We start from the raw sequence: 20,807 nt of genomic DNA, 5'->3' as shown, positions 1-20,807 counted from the left end.
AAGCACATGGGAAGGGAGATTCTTTTTCATAATGCCAAGTATGAAATATCTTCTTAAGACTCTCAGTCAGACTCATTATGATGGGGGAGTGGGTGGGAGGTGGAGCAAAGAAAGGGGAAAAAAATTAGTGAAGGATTTCAAGGAGAAATTAGTAATGGAAAATATAGGGTAGAAACTTTGCTTCCCTACTACTAAAAAATGATATTAAAAAAAAAAAACAGCATCACAGCAAGAAACATATGAGTGCAATATATATGTTAAACTGTTCAATACATATTTTCACACAGTCCCATAAGTTTTTCCAGTGAGTCAACTCTTCGCATGAGGTGGCCAAAGTACTGGAGTTTCAGCTTTAGCATCATTCCTTCCAAAGAACACCCAGGGCTGATCTCCTTGCAGTCCAAGGGACTCTCAAGAGTCTTCTCCAACACCACAGTTCCTCAGGAGGAGAAGGGGACTACAGAGGATGAGATGGCTGGATGGCATCACCGACTCGATGGACATGAGTTTGATTGAACTCCGGGAGTTGGTGATGGACAGGGAGTCCTAGTGTGCTGCAATTCATGGGGTCGCAAAGAGTCAGACACGACTGAGCGACTGAATTGAACTGAACTGAACCATAAGTTTCTTCAGTAGAACTCACTAAAACCTGATGCATACTGATATTATATAAAATCTTGCAACACAGAGGAAGAAATACTCAGGTTCTATGTAAGGAGCAAGAAGGGCAATGCTGTTCTTTGCAGACTGGAGAATACTGCCACAATATATACTGCATCCTAGACTAGGCCCAGAGAAGGAAATAGCAACCCACTCCAGTATTCTTGCCTAGAGAATCCTGTGGACTGAGGAGCCTGGTGGGCTGCCATCTATGGGGTTGCACAGAGTCAGGCATGACTGAAGCAACTTAGCATGCATGCATGCTTTGGAGGTGGAAATTGCAACCCTCTCAGGTATTCTTGCCTGGAGAATCCCAGGGACAGAGGAGCCTGGTGGGCTGCTGTCTACGGCGTCTCAAAGAGAGGGACAGACTGAAGCGACTTAGCAGCAGCAGCAGACCAGGCCCTTGCTAGGCTGTGAATATCGGAGAAAGGCTATGAACAGAGATGGAGATCACAGGCCTCAGGCACGGAGCTCCTGTAGCTCAATCCCCTCCCTGTATCCTCAGGTTGGCTTCAATGAGGACCAGATTTTTCCCATGGACAGAGATGAGATTGTGGTTGACACACTAACAATGGACTTTGGGGCAGAGACTTTCTGCTTGTCTTCCTTGACCCTATTTTCTATCAAACACTTTAAAAAGATTTAGTCCTCTACATGCTCTTGGATCATACTAGTAGCATAACTATGTCCTTATTTACCCCCTTCATGAACACAGTAACTTTGCCAAGAGAAAGTTTAACTGAAAGTCTTAGCTTTTAGTTAAATGGGACCGCCCACAGCCTGTAGAAATTACAAAGGGCCACAGGTGAGGGGAAATGGTTCAGCGAATGGCTGCTTTGCAGAAAATCCAGCGTTCACTTCTAGGAGATTCAAAATTCACCGTCTGACCCTCACCCCTTGTGTGCCCCCTCCTCCGTGACCTCAGATAATAGCCAATGATACTACAGATGCAAGAAAAGGGTTCTAAGAAAGACGACCAGAAAGGAGAGCTGAGGAAAGAGAGGCGGCTGGTACAGAAAGGTGGGTGGAGGGACAGCGGCGAGGACGAGAGAGTGCCAACGGAGAAGGGCAGGCATGGAGGAAGAGAGTGAGCCAGAAAAGGGGGTGCTCAAGAATAAAAGGGCGAAGAGCCAGGGGTGACAGTGCAGGGCTGGATCCAAGCTGCGGGTATGGAGGGGTGCGTTAGGGCCCCAAAAGCCAAGAAAGAGTTGGCTTACAGAGTGGACGGAATGGATCCTACTCTGCTTCTCCCTCCCTTAGCACTGCTCTCACCTGCCTGCAGCATCCAGCCGCGCTTCCACCGCAGCTAACAACTTTCAAGACCTTTCTTTCGTTGCCTCGACGGCCAGAGACTTCCCAGGCGCGCTACCGCCAGGCCCCGCCCCTCTATCCTGCCGCACCTCCTCATTGGTGGAGAGGACCATTTCCGTTAGTCAATCGCGTTAGCCCTAGCACCCGACTCCACCCACTCAGAGTCCTGGGCTTACGCAATTGGTGAGAAATGGAAGCCTGCTTGCTCTGGGTGCTCCTGCTCCAGGTTCATCTCAGCAATTTGCCTGACAGAGGTAGAAATAGTATTATTACTATTATTATTATTCTTTTCCTGGATTTTGGGAACTCTGTATTGCGCGCAAGGGAAGGGCAATAACCTGTATTCGCCACAGGCAAGAGAGAAGCCCCCTGTTTTTGGGGGTAAAAATTCTGCCGCTATGCCATGGCTTTACTCAACAACCCTAGAGGTCTGCAGTGCCTGTACCTTATTAGAGCTGACCATAAATTCCACAGGATATCTTTCCACCACAAATGTTTTAATCCGGTAGAGACTGCCAGGTTGTATGTATCACAAACTGTTGGGCTCTGTATGATGCAGCCAAGGCCTGCTTCATAACTTTCCTGCTTTGGAACTAGCACAAAGCTTAAAGTCTTTCCTGTCACTTCATAAATGCTTTGAAGATACAATCCCAAGCATGGTACAAGTTGTTCGTAGTAGATGAAAAGGTGTACCAGAAATTGTGCTTTATTTTGGCGATGGGAGGTGTGAGATGCCAACATTCATCCTTTATTTTAAAACATGTCTTTTAAAAAAATATCTCAGAGCAATAAATAGGCTTTTTAAAAATTCACTGATGAGGTAGGCTATTTAATATTCATAAGGTTTATTTCCCACTGTTTGAAACAAATGTGTCTTACCAAGGCCTCCAATAAAATTTCCATTAATGGTTCAACTATTTCATTAAAATAAACTAGTTTTATATTCTCCAGAATCTATTGATTGTTCAGGGTCCTTTGAACTGTATCAGAACAGTAGGAGAATTAACAAGTCCTGGGCATGCCTGAGTTTTTCTGCCACATTTGTTCTTTTCCCCCCATGTATGTGAACTGTTTAACTTTCTTCCTAATAGAATTGGAAAATAATGAATCTGCCAGATCAATGTCCATCTGTTATATACCTGAGGAATCTAGCCAAAAACAAACAAACAGAAGAAGAAAAAAAAAAAAAAAAAAAAAAACTTGCGGCACAGTAGTGCAATTGGTGCCATTCATTGGTTGTGTTTTCAGTAGTCCATTAACTCCCTCTCCACCTTCATGGTTTGTTTAAATAGAGACAAAACTTTTGACTATGTTAGACTTGTGTGGGGGCCAGATTGGTGAATTAAATGAGGATATGAATAGGGTAATCATTCTTCAACATTTATGTTTGCAATGAGTAATTTGTTCTCTACCTTTCCTCACAAGAAACAATGTTATTTTTATTTACTATCTGCAGAAGGACCACTAGAAAGTCTCTCACTTAATCTTCTCTTGTACAGTTTCACCCATTGTTCAAGAAATGAATGTGGAGTTTCTGCTATCTGCTACATATGTCCTTTTAAATTATAGTTTTGAGAAGGGAGTAAATGATTACTGGATTTTGTGAATGTGATTGGATTTTGATTCCTCTGTGAATCAAAGTTGAAACAGGCCTCCATTTTAGCCTTTTCCCTGTTTTTTTTTTTTCTCATTGTAATTAGGGGGTATAATGATACTTTGAGTTTGTGGTATCATGTCAGCTACAGATATCTTTTGTAATAAGACTGGACTCCTTTGTAGAAGGACTAGGAGATTCATTTCAAAGAAAACTTGCAATACTATTGCAATATTCTTGCTCTTGGAAACACAGCTTCTCTTGTAGTCTCCATCTGGATTCTGGATCTGGAAATTGTCTCAAGTTGAAAACTGAGCAAAGTATTGTGACATTTCCACTGAAGTAGTTGCCCTCAGCCTCCTGATGACCTATCTTTGGTTTCTTTTGGTTGTATATATTGAAGAATACCTTTTTTTTTTTTTTTAGATGACATTTATCTGCCTCCAGGAATGCCATATTATATTAACCATCTCCATATTTCTTTCTGCATCAGGACCCTTGACCATTACTGTGCCCTTCACTTTCACTACAAAGAAAAACTTACCACCTTGTTTCATGTGACTAAGTTCTATTAAGGTGATATTATTTTATCTTGTATTTCCTAGTTCTATAATAGTACGTAAGGGCTTCCCTGGTGACTCAGCTTCTAAAGAACCCACTTGCCAATGCAGGGCAATGGGTTTAATCCCTGAGTCAGAAAGATTCCCCTGGAGAAGGAAATGGCAATCCACTCCAGTATTGTTGCCTGGAAAATTCCATGGACAAGAGAAGCCTGGTGGGCTACAGACCACTGGGTCACAAAGAGTCAGATACAACTGAGCAGGCATACAGTCCTTAATAGTACATGCCTCCCTTATTACAGGCTATAGAGGCCAGTCATCACTAGATTCTCAGTGGTGGCAGTCCCTCTCTCATCAGTGTATTACTTCTGGATTCACTTGATAAATCCTCTCTACTGCCTTTCATAACATATAATTGGCTACTGGTTTATTGGCATTTTCTCTGAGTGTTTTTATACATTTCTGTGTTATGTGAGATGATGGCATTTCTAGCATCTTTATTTCAGTTAGTAAAATAAAATTTCCAAGAATCAAACTAGCCACATAATAGTATCATTTCAAAGGTTCTTACAAAAAATGTTATATCATAGGGGATTGCTCCTATATCAATAAGATTTCCCCAACCAACTTTTAATGTGCCTCCCCCGATTATTGATATTGTCATTTTCTTTTATTTTTTAAGCAAAAGTTTCAAAATTTTTAGGTGTGTCAGCTCAGATATCTTCATTCTATGACTCGCTGTCCCACTCTTTCCCAAACATGGCCCTGAAGTGGCATAGAAAACTTACTAGGTTTGAGAATTTCACCTTCCCTGGAGCTTCACTATTCCTAAGCATTCTCAGCTTTCCAAGTATGGTAATGAAAGTCAGTCACCTTCTTTCAAGGATGTCCTCTGACTTTCCAGCTTTACCTTAAGTTAATGGATAATGATGTTCTAATTTCATTGTCATTTTTCCATGTCATCAGTGGTCCCCAGGATGGTCACACAATTCTGTGCTCTGAAGAATTATGATTAATGGTTTTGGTTTTTGTAGCCTTCTCCAAATGCATATGTTATGACTCTTTCCTTTGTCCATTTTGTTCCCCAAGCACAGTTCTTCTAATTGTCCTTAACCTATTCTCTACCTTCAGGTCTTTTTACTTTTTCCTTTGCATGAATTTTTTCCCACCTTTTCAAAAAATGTTTTCACTATCTTTTATTTTATTTATTTATTTATAGTATTTATTTATTTAATTAATTAATTTATTTATTTCACTATATTTTATTCTGAGAGGGAATATAATACACCCTCTAGAGAAGAACCCTCTTCTGTTCTTGCAGAGCACTAATTATATTTTTTATATTATTTTTCCATAATGTGAAATTATTTTCTCACTGTGTGTTAAATCACTTATTTTAAGCACCTTATCAAATGCCCTTTCCTTCCAAGATACACATTATATAATTCAAGGGGCCTGTGTGCTGCATATTAATCTTGTGTGTTACTGCTTACATGTCTGGGCCATAGTAGAATTCAAGTATTCATTCACTGAATGAATCTTCTTCAATTAAGCACCTGTCTGAACTACAGTGTGACTGGTAGCTTAGCTTCCTGACTACTCCAGAATATGTGTTGTCATTGATGTAGAAATAAGTGAAGATAGTCCTTCAATATTAAATAAAATTCACACAAATAAAAACTACCTATAAGAGCTGACCCATGAGTGAAAGCCCCATTTTCTTTTTATGTAGACCTGTGTAAGTTCAATATAAGCATAACTATGATGATGGTTCTAAGAACTTATGAGCCCAGCTTTTCTAATTGGACCCTTTTCCTTTTCTTTGAATCTATTTTTTATTCACTGCCAAATTCTAATCATTTGGTTTCGAAATTAATGAAAATAGATCACAAATGGTAAAATTATTTCCAATTTACTGGATTCCAATTTAAACATTCTTGCTGGATAATGTTTCTTAATTCTAGGCTTAAATTTTAAGCTCTTGATAAATTAACCCCAGTGGAACCAAATTACAACAGGCATTCTTTTAAGTGTTAGAATTATATTCTGAAGTAGCTATTATCAATTTTCTCCATTTTACCATACAGAAAACTGAGGCAGACAGGTGGCATAAGTTGATGAGGATCAACACAGCTAGTAAGTGTTTGTTGGAGTCAGCTGAGCAGTATGGCTTGAGAGCCAGTTGTTTTAAATGCTACCTTTTATTACCTCTCAGAATTTTAGATATTCTGGTCTTTTCCATATTAAATAAGACAATTTGAAATGGACAACAATAACATAAGTTTAGATAATCAGAAATAGTAGCACAGAGTTACACTTTCATTTTGAGGGAGAAAGTGTGAAATCATAGGACAGTCAATAGAAATGGGTCAGGTAGTACCCAATACCTAATAACCCACTTGCTTAGAAAGAATTAATTAAAAATCAAAGAGAAAAAGTGGCATGATTTTGAATAACTGTAACTGAGAGAGGTACTCAGACTGAGAAGAGATTGATAAAATATACTACTGTGTCCTGATGACAAAACTATTTGAATAATAATCAGGAAGAGTTTAGATCTTAATGGAAACATAATTGTAATATATACTCATAATGACTTGGTGTACCCATGATGACTTACAGACCGTTAATGAATAATCCTACACAATATTCTATACAAATATGAGTCAATAGTAGCAAGAAAGATTATTTATGAGGAAATGCCAAGAGAGAATATTTCTCTATTTTACAGTATAGTTTGGTAGCAAATAAGATTAGTGTATGGAAGATAATCAATTAATGGGAGAGAGAGCTATAGACATTTTCAAAGAATATACTGAATCGACTTGAAACTGAAGAAACAAAAATAGGAAAAATGGTGGGGCAATTATAAAATCATTAAGCATTCTGGAGGAGTATTTGTGGGAATGTATATTACTTAGAAAGTTTCAAAGGATTGTAGCAACATAATTAAATAAGTTAAACATGTAAGAATATGTTACAAAGAGATTACAGGAAGGCCTCTGGAAGACATATCATGACAGTTTTTAAAATTTGCATCTGCTTTCTCCGAAGACGTTTTGCTAAAAACCATCTCAATTTCCAATGTTATGAAGTTAAAATAAGTTCAGTGTTACTGTTGCAGAGATATAGATAGCCCCATTCACTGAAACCTACAAATGCATGGCAGCTTAATGAAAGTCAGAGGTAGTAAGTCAATAACAACACTTCTAATAAAGCTAATAAGACTGAACAACAGAGTAATCTTATATGAGTGAACATAGTGAATAAGATGACGTAATTGTGGAGACATTTCATTACCAAGCAAATATATTAAAAATAAATCATCTATGTCAGCTATCATCTAAAGCAAGTTTTTTAAGAGTAAGTCTAGTCAGTGCTAACTAATACTTTATATTACAAATAGAAGATGTAGAGATTCAGTCTTCTAGAAAGAGGGTTAATATCTCTTTTCTTCATAAATATTAGAAAATTGTTACAAAAAGTTGATTGTTTTAGAATTTGTGAGAAGTCAAAACCTGGAGGAATCGTTCTCTGATCCTCTTGGTTCTTATGCCATAGATCATTGGGTTCACCATGGGTGGAACAAGGATATAGATGTTAGCCACAAAGATGTGAATATGAGGAGCTACATTATGTCCAAATCTGTGAGTAAGGAAGGAGAAAAAGGCTGGAGTATAGGCCACCAGGATCACACACACATGGGATCCACAAGTGCCCAGGGTCTTGAGCCGAGCAGCTTTGGATGGAAGATGGAAGACAGTGTAAAGGATGACAACATAGGAACAGAGGATTAATAGGAAATCTAAACCTCCAGTGAGGAAGGCAGCAGTTAGGCTGTATGTTCTGCAGATCCTGGTCTCTGCACAAGACAGCTTGATCAGAGCCATAAATTCACAGTAGGTATGAGGGATGACATTAGTTCTGCAGTAGGGAAGCCACCAAAGCATAAAGGGTTGAGGACAGAAAAGCACGACTCCACGGAAGACGATAGCCAGCCCCAAGTTCTGGATGACTCTGTATGTCAGGATAATGGAATGTCTCAGAGGATTGCAGATTGCCACGTACCTGTCAAAGGCCATGGCCAAGATAAACCCTGAGGCCATGCTGCATAGTGAGTGAATGAGAAATACTTGAACAAGGCAGGCTTCAAAATAGATCTCCCTGTCATGGAACCAAAAAATGCTGAGGATTTTGGGCATAGCAGTAGTGGAAAGGATCAAGTCGGCCACAGAGAGCATACAGAGGAAGAAGTACATGGGCTCATGCAGGTTGGAGTCTGTTCTGATAATAAAGAGAATGGAGAAATTTCCCAGGAGAGCAGTTAAATAAATAAGGCAGAAGGGCATTGATATCCAAGTGTGGATGGCCTCCATCCCTGGAATGCCAATGAGAAGAAAGGTACTGGGATGAAAGCTGATGTTGTTTGGCAGTGACATGATGAAAAATACGGGCTGTGTTCAGTTGCAGAATATGTCTATACTTTCATATTCATATGACCATTTATTTACTGATAACTGCATTTATTAATTAATATAAATCTTGAAAAATTTTTATATTCTAAAAATAAAATGATAAATAGGACGTAATTCCTAATTTCAAATTAACATTCTAATGGGGAGAAACTGATATAAACCAGTGATTAATTTCCCATGTGATCAATGCGGTAAAAGGTTTATGAACAAAGAGGTAGAGATATTTATTCTACTTCTGTGAGTCAGAGGATTCACAGATAAGATGTTTAGTCTTGGTTCTGAAGCACTCTGGACCTTTAAGATAAAGAAAAAATTGTAACATAAGTAAATTCACAATCAGATGACGGTAACCTTAACTGTATTAACCCTCTTGAAAATTAATTTGTTCAAGACTATTTGTGAAATGGGCCTTCCTTGGTGGATCGGATGGAAAAGAATCCTCTTGCAATACAAGAGACCTGGGTTTGATCCCTGGGTCAGGAAGATCTCCTGCAAAAGGAAATGACAACCCACTCCAGTATTCTTGCCTGGGAAATTCCATGGACAGGGGAGCCTGCTGGGCTGTAGTCCATGGAGTCACAAAGAGCTGGACATGACTAAGTGACTAATACTTTCATTTGTGAAATACAGTGTTCCCTCAGTATGCATGGAAGATTGGTGCCAGGACCCACCATGGACAGTAAAATCCTCAGATGCTCAAATCCCTTAGTCAGCCATCTGTATCCTCAGTTCCACGTCTGTACATGAAACCAACCCTGGATCATGTAGTAGCAGTACATGTATTTATTGAAAAGAACAGTGTGCAAGTGGACTTGTGCAGTTCAAACTCATATTCAAGTGTCAATTGTCCCTTGAAATGGCAGTGACATTACAGAATGAAGAGAACACAAGACTCTGTCCTAAATTTCACTTGACTGTCCACGGTGCCACATCAATTAGCATGCTTTGATGAATAATTTTAATTGCACATATTCTAGACTCTTTTTCCACAGAATGAGAACTCTAAAAGTGATAGCAGAAGGTTCTAAATTAGGACAGATTCTGCATCTGTCTCCTCAGATTATGTTAAAATTAAGAGCCACCCTCCTCCTATGGAAGGTAACTATTTTGAACCAGGTAATAATCATCCTCTTTCAACCAATATCTCATTTCTCCTTCAAACATCGCCTCTTTTCTCCATCCTTTCCATCTGATGAGTTCAAACTTCAGAGTTCTGGAGCTATCGGAATTTAGCAATATATAGCTAAATTGTGTCGTGCTGACAAGTACCACTGTTAATTCTGAGGACACCAGCTATATAAGAGCAACAGTGGCAGCACATTTGCCCATGGAGAGATACAAATCAAAACAAGGAAAACCAGCTGAAAATACAGGGAGTAGAGCCTGCAAAATAATAAGTGCATATTTTATCACTCATATTCCAAGATGACTAGAGAGATAATTAAGCAGATAAGTACACTTCTGTTAGGAAATATATAGATGTATAACTTTTCATAACAGTGCTGTTTGCCTAATTCAAATGTAGGCCAGGGAGCTAAAAAGGACTAGAAGTCCTAACATCTAGAAGATGGCATGGGGGCAGAAATAAACATATCTCTCAGTTTTGGAGTTGGCAACCACTGAGGAGCTTTCTCATTTGAAATTGAATAAGAGAAAAGACAATAAGGGAAATCTAAAATTATTTGCTAATGAAGCTGTAAATTGTCTTAATACATATGGTTTAAGATTTACTTTGAATAATAGCTTTACTTCAGCAAATAAAAGTTTAGAAAGTAGATATTAGCATGTAAAGGATAGGCAAAACACGTACATTATTGTGCAGCTAAGTTTCCTCTTCAGAATAGCTCTTCATTTAAAGAGTAAATCAAGTTCAGAGCAACACCCCCTTATGTGATTATAAGATATGAAAACATGCCATCTGTATGGCATAATTCCAATTCTAAAATTTGTAATAAATTCCTGGTCTGCATTGTTTTTGTTATATAAATGATAAAATCAAATAACAAAACCTTGAATTAGAAATTTTAAAATAACACCAGTAATAATTTCGAGTAAACAGGAAGAAATAAATGATGAGAAGAAAGAGAAAAATATAAAGAGTGGGATATAGCAAACAAGTGAGGAAAAAAAAAAAAGTAAGAGCAGGCCCATACATACTTGCTTAGAATTTTTTTTTTTTTTTTTCTTTGTCACATTGCCACTGTAGGAACTGACTTTTCTCAGTGGATCACAAAGCTCCTGCTTCCACTTCAGCAATAATAATATATACTTAGACTTCATGTGCAAGTAGCATCCCTGTTGCAGAATCTGAGAAGAAAGTAATACTTACGCAATTTCTGTCCTCCCAGGTACCTCTCTCTGCAGCACAGCCTAAATTTCTTCAGTCTTATCTCCCAGATAAATAGATTCGATAACATGGCTTATCTTGAGTTTGTTGTACATACCAAATGCTGATGTGGGTACTTCGCCCTGGAGTTTGATTGAACAGGTCAAGGAGCAGTTACTCTTAGGTCTCCTCTTTTCAGTGGCATTACTTATCCTTAGAGAACCTCAACTGAATGCCATGCCTTTCCTAGAGATATGATCAGATAGAAAGTCCAAATTCTTGGAGAAAAGGAAAATCCTAGAGGAGTAAGATCTAGTGGTGAAGGAATATCAGCTTTGATTCAAACCATGAATTGACAGAAATAAGGAGAGAGATGTAATGAAAAATATTTTATAACATCTTGTCAATTCAATGAGGATGTTTATTTATAGAAGATACTAATCATCACTCAATTATTTTCTCACAACCTACTATTCTAAATCATTAATTTTAAACTAATTTTAATATCACTCTGTTTTATGATCCCTTTGGCCTTGATGGAAAAAACCAGGGCCTCTTGCTCCACAACTCTAGTAATGAAAAAAGATGCTGAGGTGGTTGTATTATCCTTCACCCCATCTGTCCTATATCATCAGAACAGGTTTGTCATAATTCAAATCTACTTCTTCTCAACTAACCTCAATTATATTAATAGTTCTAGGATCACAGGCTCCCAGGAGCCAAGAAAGAGGCCCACGTGTGCATGGATTCCCTGTGGAGTCTAAGATATACCAGAGTTGAGCTTCTTGAGCAGGGGATTGGGTTATTCTCACACCACTTTGACAAGAGCCAGGAAGATAGGAATAAATAGATAATTTTTTCAGTGGATTATGTCTCACTGTATAAGTAATTTCTTTAGGGATATATTGATTGGTCACAAATACTTAAAGATATGCTTGTTTCACAAAATTCTTTCAAGTTTTTGACAACATTGGCTTTATGTAATAATTTATGACTTATTTGAGTACATGTATTCCTAATTTCCTCTGAGAAAATATAATGGAACAGAGATCTTTTTTTAAAGAAATGATAGAGTTTTCATAATTGTAATTATAATGGTCACAAAATATGTCATTGAATTTTGTTGCATAGTTTACTTAACCATTCTCCAGTTCCTGAATATATGTATTATTTTATTGTTTTACTAACTAGGAAAAATTATCAAGATTAATTCTTCATGTAGTATGATACAAATAATAAAAAATTCACAAAACCATGTGCATCTACTGCTCTGAACATTGCTGTGCTAAGAAACTATGATCTCTAGCTCCATTATCATACATATGGAAATTTTTCACATTCCTGAATTTATTCATAAAAACAACTATTTTAGTCATCAAATCAACTCTTTTACATGTACTAGGACATAGTAATAGTATAGAGACTAGAAATGTAATAAAGCAGACAAGGTCCTTCATTTTAGGAATATTTGGTGTAGTAATTAAAATCAACAATAGACAAATAAGGGAACATAATATTTCAGGAAATAAAAAGTTATTTTCCAACATGAATTTGCTGTCTACAAAGCTTAGAATTTTTATCTTGAGTTTGATAGCAGTAAGTTTCTTTAACATTGAAGTTTTAAAAAAATCTATTTACTTTTCTATACCATGTGTCGTATAAGTTTGGATTTTTTTGTGTTTCCTTAATTCTAGTAATTATTACTCATTTGTAAAATATTTTCTCCTCTCATTTATTATTTACCTTTTTCTACCTTTCTTGATATATGTATTTTTGGCGATTCTACTTCACTCCTCCAACTATTCAAATTTTTCCATTTTCTGATGATTATTAATTAGTAATTTCATAATTATTTTATGATCTGTTACCTGCCAGTTTTTAGGGGTGTGTGTTTGAAAGTAAAATTATATTTTTATGTGCAGTTTCATAAATAGTGACTAGATCAGTTCTACTAATTGTCTTTTTTCTTCCCAAATACTCTTTAGAATCCTATCAGAATTAAGTTTCCTATGGCCACCATAGTAAGTTACCACAGATTTAATGGCTTAAAACAGCATAAAATTTTTAATTCTGTATGTTAGAAATTCAACACATATGTCACTGGACTAAAGATTTCATTCTTTCCCAGAGGTTTTAGGATAGAATAAATTTTATTGACTTTCAAGCTTTTAGAATCTGCTCCTAATCCTTAGATCAGAGTCTCCTTGCATCTTCAAGGCTGACAATGGATAATTAAGTTTTTATCACCATGTATCACTAAAACACTGATTTCTCTGCTGCTTCCCACTTCCACTTTTAAGGACCCTTATGATTACATTGGACCTGCCTAGATAAGCTAGAGCATTCTCCATATTTTAAGATCAGGTGATTATTAGACATCAGTAACTTAAATACCCCTTTACCATGTGAAGTAACATTAAGTTCCTAGGACTTGGATGTGGATATATTTCAGTTCAGTTCAGTTGCTCAGTCATGTCCGACTCTTTGTGACCCCATGAATTGCAGCATGCCAGGCCTCCCTGTCCATCACCAACTCCTGGAGTTCACTGAGACCCATGTCCATTGAGTCAGTGATGCCGTCCAGCCATCTCATCCTCTGTCATCCCCTTCTCCTCCTGCCCCCAATCCCTCCCAGCATCAGAGTCTTTTCCAATGAGTCAACTCTTCACATGAGGTGGCCAAGTCCTGGAGTTTCAGCTTTAGCATCATTCCTTCCAAAGAAACCCCAGGGCTGATCTCCTTCAGAATGGACTGGTTGGATCTCCTTACAGTCCAAGGGACTCTCAAGAGTCTTCTCCAACACCACAGTTCAAAAGCATCAGTTCTTCGGTGCTCAGCCTTCTTCACAGACCAACTCTCACATCCATACATGATCACAGGAAAAACCATAGCCTTAAATAGACGGACCTTTGTTGGCAAAGTAATGTCTCTGCTTTTGAATATGCTATCTACGTTGGTCATAACTTTCCTTCCAAGGAGTAAGCGTCTTTTAATTTTATGGCTGCAGTCACCATCTGCACTGATTTTGGAGCCCAAAAAAATAAACTCTGAAACTCTTTCCATTGTTTCCCCATCTCTTTCCCATGAAGTGATGGGACCAGATGCCATGATCTTCATTTTCTGAATGTTGAGCTTTAAGCCAACTTTTTCACACTCCACTTTCACTTTCATCAAGAGGCTTTTGAGTTCCTCTTCACTTTCTGCTATAAGGGTGGTGTCATCTGCATATCTGAGGTTATTGATATTTCTCCTGGCAATCTTGATTCCAGCTTGTGTTTTTTCCAGCCCAGCATTTCTCATGATGTACTCTGCATAGAAGTTAAATAAGCAGGGTGGCAATACATAGCCTTGACGTACTCCTTTTCCTATTTGGAACCCGTCTGTTGTTCCACTTCCAGTTCTAACTGTTGCTTCCTGACCTGCATATACATTTCTCAAGAGGCAGATCAGGTGGTCTGGGATTCCCATCTCTTTCAGAATTTTCCACAGTTTATTGTCAGCCACACAGTTAAAGGCTTTGGCATAGTCAATAAAGCAGAAATAGATGTTTTTCTGGAACTCTCTTGCTTTTTCCATGATCCAGCGGATGTTGGCAATTTGATCTCTGGTTCCTCTGCCTTTTCTAAAACCAGCTTGAACATCAGGAAGTTCACAGTTCATGTATTGCTGAAGCCTGGCTTGGAGAATTTTGAGCATTACTTTACTAGCGAGGAGCCTGATAGGCTGCGGTCCATGGGGTCGCTAAGAGTCAGACAGGACTGAGGGACTTCACTTTCACTTTTCACTTTCATGCATTGGAGAAGGAAATGGCAACCTACTCCAGTGTTCTTGCCTGGAGAATCCCAGATTACGGGGGAGCCTGGTGGGCTGCTGTCTATGGGGTTGCACAGAGTTGGACACGACTGAAGTGACTTACCTTACCTTACTAGTGTGTAAGATGAGTGCAATTGTGTGGTAGTTTGAGCATTCCTTGGCATTGCCTTTCTTTGGGATTGGAATGAAAACTGACCTTTTCCAGTCCTGTGGCTACTGCTGAATTTTCCAAATTTGCTGGCATATTGAGTGCAACACTTTCACAGCATCATCTTTCAGGATTTGAAATAGCTGAACTGGAATTCCATCACCTCCACTAGCTTTGTTGGTAGTGATGCTTTCTAAGGTCCACTTGACTTCACATTCCAGGATGTCTGGCTCTAGGTCAGTGATCACACCATCATGATTATCTGGGTTATGAAGATCTGTTTTGTACAGTTCTTCTGTGTATTCATGCCACCTCTTCTTAATATCTTCTGCTTCTGTTAGGTCCATACCATTTCTGTCCTTTATTGAGCCCATCTTTGCATGAAATGTTCCCTTGGTATCTCTAATTTTCTTGAAGAGATCTCTAGTCTTTCCCATTCTGTTGTTTTCCTCCATTTATTTAGGAAGCCAGTATTCTCCCTGCTAAAGGGGTTGCTTTTATTATTTTTTTAAAAGTGTGTTTATGTTTTGTCTCAAGTATAGATTTCAAAAATATATGTATCAGTTCAGTTCAGTCACTCTGTCATGTTCGAGTCTGTGACCCCATGAATGTCAGCACGCCAGACTTCCCTGTCCATCACCAACTCCCGGAGTTCACTCAGACTCACGTCCATCAAGTCAGTGATGCCATCCAGCCATCTCATCCTCTGTCGTCCCCTTCTCCTCCTGCCCCCAATCCCTCCCAGCATCAGAGTCTTCCAATGAGTCAACTCTTTGCATGAGGTGGCCAAAGTACTGGAGTTTCAGCTTTAGCATAATTCCTTCCAAAGAAATCCCAGGGCTGATCTCCTTCAGAATGGACTGGTTGGATCGTCTTGCAGTCCAAGGGACTCTCAAGAGTCTTCTCCACAACCACAGTTCAAAAGCATCAATTCTTCGGCACTCAGCCTTCTTCACAGACCAACTCTCACATCCATACATGACCACAGGAAAAACCATAGCCTTGACTAGATGCAACCTTGTTGGCAAAGTAATGTGTCTGCTTTTCAATATGCTATCTAGGTTGGTCATAACTTGTCTTCTAAGGAGTAAGTGTCTTTTAATTTCATGGCCGCAGTCACCATCTGCAGTGATTATGTATTAATAATTGATATATATAGTATATATAGTATATTATATGTAATATATATAATGTTACTTATATATTATATAAATATGTATATTACTTATATATATCTATATATCTATATATGTAAGTAATTATACAATATGTTGTATAATTGTAACTAGTTATGTGCTTCCCAGGTGGTGCTGCTGCTGCTGCTGCTGCTGAGTCACTTCAGTCATGTCTAACTGTGTGCAACCCCATAAACAGCAGCCCACCAGGCTCCACCGTCCCTGGGATTCTCCAGGCAAGAACACTGGAGTGGGTTTCCATTTCCTTCTCCAATGCATGAAAGTGAAAAATGCAAGTGAAGTCGCTCAGTCGTGTCTGACTCTTAGCGACTCCATGGACAGCAGCCCACCAGGCTCCTCCATCCGTGGGATTTTCCAGGCAAGAGCACTGGAGAGGGGTGCCATTGGTAAAGAATTTGCCTGCCAATGCAGGAGACTTAGGAGATCTGGGTTCGATCCCTGGATCAGGATGATCCCCTGGAGGAGGTCATGGCAACCCACTCCAATAATCTTGCCTGGAGAATCCCATGGACAGAGGAGCCTGGTGGACTACAGTCCGTATATGTATTGATTAATAATTATAATATGTAGAGAACCCCAGGGACGGGGGAACCTGGTGGGCTGCTGTCTATGGGGTTGCACAGAGTCGGACATGACTGAAGTGACTTAGCAGCAGTCCAACTCTGTGTGACCCCATAGACAGCAGCCCACTAGACTCCTCTGTCCCTGGGATTCTCCAGGCAAGAACACTGGAGTGGGTTGCCATTTCCTTCTCCAAGGCATGAAAGTGAAAAGTGAAAGTGAAGTCATCCAGTCGTGTCTGACTCTGCGACCCCATGAACTGCAGCCCACCAGGCTCCTCCGTCCATGGGATTTTCCAGGCAAGAGTACTAGAGTGGGGTGCCATTGCCTTCTCCGAGCAGCAGCAGCAACAGCTAATTTTATATATATATATATAATTAATTTATGTATATTTGTTTTGTTTCAAAAGATTCAAATATATGTTTATTTTAGTATCCATTTGACAGAAAATTACTAGTAAACATATATTTATACCACTAAAATGTTTAAGATGAGTTAAGTAATGATACCTAATGCTTATAAAAAAGAACATTTTGTCTTCAATTATAATTATCTTTCTTCAATTATACAATTTTCATTTGAAATTTAAGCAATATTCCAGTTTCTTCCTGAATATTTATATCTTACTTTCTGTTTTCTTGAATATGTTTATTCACAGTTATTTAAAGCCTATCTAAAAATTATATTTTTGAATCCTCTCTGTTTATTCTTGTATTATTATTTTTTAATATTAGTCTTATGTTACATATCTGTGTTTCCTTTTCTGCTTGGTTATGCTACAGCCAAATATTTTCTGTAAAATTAAACTAGAAATAATTTAAGCCTAGGTTAATGACACGTAATATTACACAAGTTTACAGCATTTGTATACACTTCTGGCAGATGGTTATTGGCATTAATAATCTCATATCTCATTAATAAAATCAGAATTTGAGGTTACTGACACCTATTTTAGTCCCTCTAAGAACATATCTATTTGTGATTCACCCGTCCATCTAGGGAAGATCCCATATACGCCGGGTGTTAGAAGCCACCCAGCTCTAATATCTATTTTAGTTCCTTAGTCCCTTTATTTTATTGTGTAGTCTTACTATTCTTAGTTATTTTATTCCACTAAGGAGTTTTCAGCTGGAACCCTTCAACCTCCCATTGTGTATCTAAATTCAGCAGCCATCAGAGGTAGAGTCAGAGTTTCCTTGCATTCGTCCACTTGTGCCTCCCTAGGCTTTCTCTGTTCCTGTGGAAATTCCCGCTGTCTCATCCTGAACAACATCCATCCCTTAGGCTCACAGGCCCTTACTCCTTAATGTACCATTAGTGGCTCTGGTTCCCTCAGGCTTTCAGGGACCCCATATAACCAGGAAAAATGAAAAGCTTCTTTCATCACAGATGTGTAAGTGGAAACGTTCTATACCCCTTAGAAAACTCTGTCTCCAACTTCAGCACTTTAATATGGGCAAAAAACCAAAGCATTGAAAGTTGTTTAACTGACGAATAAACAGAAGTGGCCAACAGACAGGAGTAAGTCTGTTATGGGGCAGAAGGGCAAAGCTGGAAGGCAAAATAGCTATCACTTTTGTTGATGGAAAGAAGCGGATAACTGTGGCTCAGGGAAAGAGATTGGTTATGGGTAGTTGGAGACAGGGAATTTGAGTGAGGTGAAAAAGTAATGAATTTTGTAGGGAAAAAATTGTATAACGTGATGCAGTAATGTGAGATGAGATGTGTTTGGGTATTTAGATAAGCAGAACAGCATATTTGAATACAGTCCTGAGAAAGGGCCTTGGGTTATTTTATACAAAAAGAAAGAAGGAAAGAATGGAATTTGGGAATGAGAGTGGAAATGAAGTCAAAACTAGTAAACTGTGTAAGAGGCAACCTAGGGCATTTGAGCATGAGAGTGCATAATGAACTGAAAGGAGAGTCTAGGCAAAATCCCATGTATAATCCACCTCCCTTTTTCTATACACAAGGAAGAAGGATCTTATAAATAATGACAATGGCTTCCCTTTTCTTCAGAGATAAGTAGGCAGCAATTAATACATTTTAACCACAGAAATGAACTGACTTGCCTGTGTCTTTAAGAATTCATTGGCTCTAAGAAAATTTGATTTGAGGGAATGACATAAGAATGGAAGAAATGAGATTAGTTAAGTGGCCAACAAAATAGAAGAGGAATGTTGAGGTAAGCAACAGAAGTGAATAGGTTAAAGTACTCTGGACCTTGAAATGAGAGGACATGGATTTTAATAATCAAGGACAAAGCCTAGTTTTTACATTTGATCAATTGTGTAGCATGAGTTACATTTACTACGACGGAAATATTAAGGCTATTGCCAAGAGTTCCTTCTTGGCCATGTGATCTTTCTTGTGTCTTTTAGACATAAAACAGAGACATCTGATAGACTATTTGATATCACTCTGGAGATCAGTAGAGAGTTAAGGATAGAGATGTGTGGTGAAGTTACCAGTGGGTAGTTTTTAAAAGCAATTACTGAACAGAATATTTTAGGAAAAAGTGTAGCTGTATATTACAAATAAAAACAAAAGGAACTGGGGTACTTTTAGTATTTAGAAATCTGGCACTGGAGTAGGAACCAATGAAGTTTTAAAGAAATCAGATCAGATCAGATCAGTCGCTCAGTCCTGTCCGACTCTGCGAGCCCATTAATCACAGCACGCCAGGCCTCCCTGTCCATCACCAACTCCTGGAGTTCACTGAGACTCACGTCCATCGAGTCAGTGATGCCATCCAGCCATCTCATCCTCTGTCGTCCCCTTCTCCTCTTGCCCCCAATCCCTCCCAGCATCAGAGTCTTTACAAATGAGTCAACTCTTCGCATGAGGTGGCCAAAGTACTGGAGTTTCAGCTTTAGCATCATTCCTTCCAAAGAAATCCCAGGGCTGATCTCCTTCAGAATGGACTGGTTGAATCTCCTTGCAGTGAAATAAAATAGATCAGTTAGTAGGGTTCAGTTCAGTTCAGTCGCTTTTTCATGTCCGACTCTTTGTGACCCCATGAATCGCAGCACACCAGGCCTCCCTGTCCATCACCAACTCCCAGAGTTCACTCAAACTCACGTCCATCCAGTCAGTGATGCCATCCAGCCATCTCATCCTCTGTCGTCCCCTTCTCCTCCTGCCCCCAATCCCTCCCTGAATCAAAGTCTTTTCCAATGAGTCAACTCTTCGCATGAGGTGGCCAAAGTACTGGAGTTTCAGTTTTAGCATCATTCCTTCCAAAGAACACCCAGGACTTTTTGTAGGGTAAGAGGAAATAAAGCAAGCATGTTTTCAAAAATAATATATATGTAAAATATTTTCAGAGGAGAACATGGTCAACAGTTTCGCATACTGCTGAGAGTTATAATGAGAACAGGAACATTTTTTGGATTTGGTGACTAGGGATTATTGATTAATTTGACTAGAACTGTTGCATTTGGGGAGGATTTTGGGCAGGATGCTAGAGTAATAAGAGTGTATATTTTGTAGACCACAACTTCATAAGGTAGCATTCTTGTTGCAGTTCAGTTCAGTACATTTCAGTCACTCATTCGTGTCTGACTCTTGTGATCCCATGGACTGCAGCATGCCAGGCTTCCCTGTCCAACAACAACTCCCAGAGCTTGCTCAAACTCATGTCCATTGAGTTGAAGTCCAACCATCTCATCCTCTGCTATCAACTTCTCCTGCTGCCTTCAGTCTTTCCCAGCATCAGAGTCTGATCCAGTGAGTCTGTTCTTTACATCAGGTGGCCAAAGTATTGGAGTTTCAAGTTTGGCTTCAGTCCATCCAATGAATATTCAGGACTGTTTCCTTTAGGATAGACTGGTTAAACCTCCTTGCAGTTCAAAGGACTCTCAAGAGTCTTCTCCAATACCACAGTTCAAAAGTATTAATTCTTTGGCACTCAGCATTCTTTATAGTCCAACTCTCACAGCCATACATGACTACTGAAAAAACCATAGCTTTGACTAGACAGACCTTTGTTGGCAAATTAATGCCTCTGTTTTTAAATATGCTATCTAGGTTGGTCATAGTTTTTCTTCCAAGGAGCAAGTGTCTTTTAATTTCATGGCTGCAGTTACCATCTACAGTGATTTCGGAGCCCCCAGAAATAAAGTCTGATGCTGTTTCCACTGTTTCCCCATCTATTTGCC

The 20,807-nt window shown here is 38.8% G+C and overlaps 1 protein-coding gene and 2 long non-coding RNA genes across 3 annotated transcripts in view; 1 reads left to right on the top strand and 2 right to left on the bottom strand.

The window, feature by feature from the left end:
* Window positions 1-232: 232 nt before the first annotated feature.
* LOC139187324 (uncharacterized) lies at window positions 233-2,007 on the bottom strand. The gene is made up of 2 exons (XR_011570875.1): window positions 1,936-2,007; window positions 233-554 (listed from the first exon to the last, which is right to left on the bottom strand). It is a non-coding gene; the product is annotated as an uncharacterized lncRNA (long non-coding RNA).
* A 141-nt stretch (window positions 2,008-2,148) lies between these two features.
* LOC139187164 (uncharacterized) overlaps window positions 2,149-20,807 on the top strand; it is a 102,595-nt gene continuing 83,936 nt past the window's right edge. The window contains exon 1 of the long non-coding RNA XR_011570781.1: window positions 2,149-2,228. This is a non-coding gene — a long non-coding RNA (uncharacterized lncRNA). The remainder of the gene's footprint in view (window positions 2,229-20,807) is intronic.
* LOC109568968 (olfactory receptor 52E8-like) lies at window positions 7,623-8,567 on the bottom strand. The gene has a single exon (XM_019974316.2). The coding sequence runs from the start codon at window positions 8,565-8,567 to the stop codon at window positions 7,623-7,625; it is 945 nt and encodes a 314-aa protein (XP_019829875.2).

This window comes from Bos indicus, chromosome 15, assembly GCF_029378745.1.
Source record: "Bos indicus isolate NIAB-ARS_2022 breed Sahiwal x Tharparkar chromosome 15, NIAB-ARS_B.indTharparkar_mat_pri_1.0, whole genome shotgun sequence".
In the NCBI taxonomy this organism is placed as follows: domain Eukaryota; kingdom Metazoa; phylum Chordata; class Mammalia; order Artiodactyla; family Bovidae; genus Bos; species Bos indicus.
The sequence above is the reverse complement of the archived record's forward strand: the minus strand, read 5'-3'. Positions and strand labels throughout refer to the sequence as shown.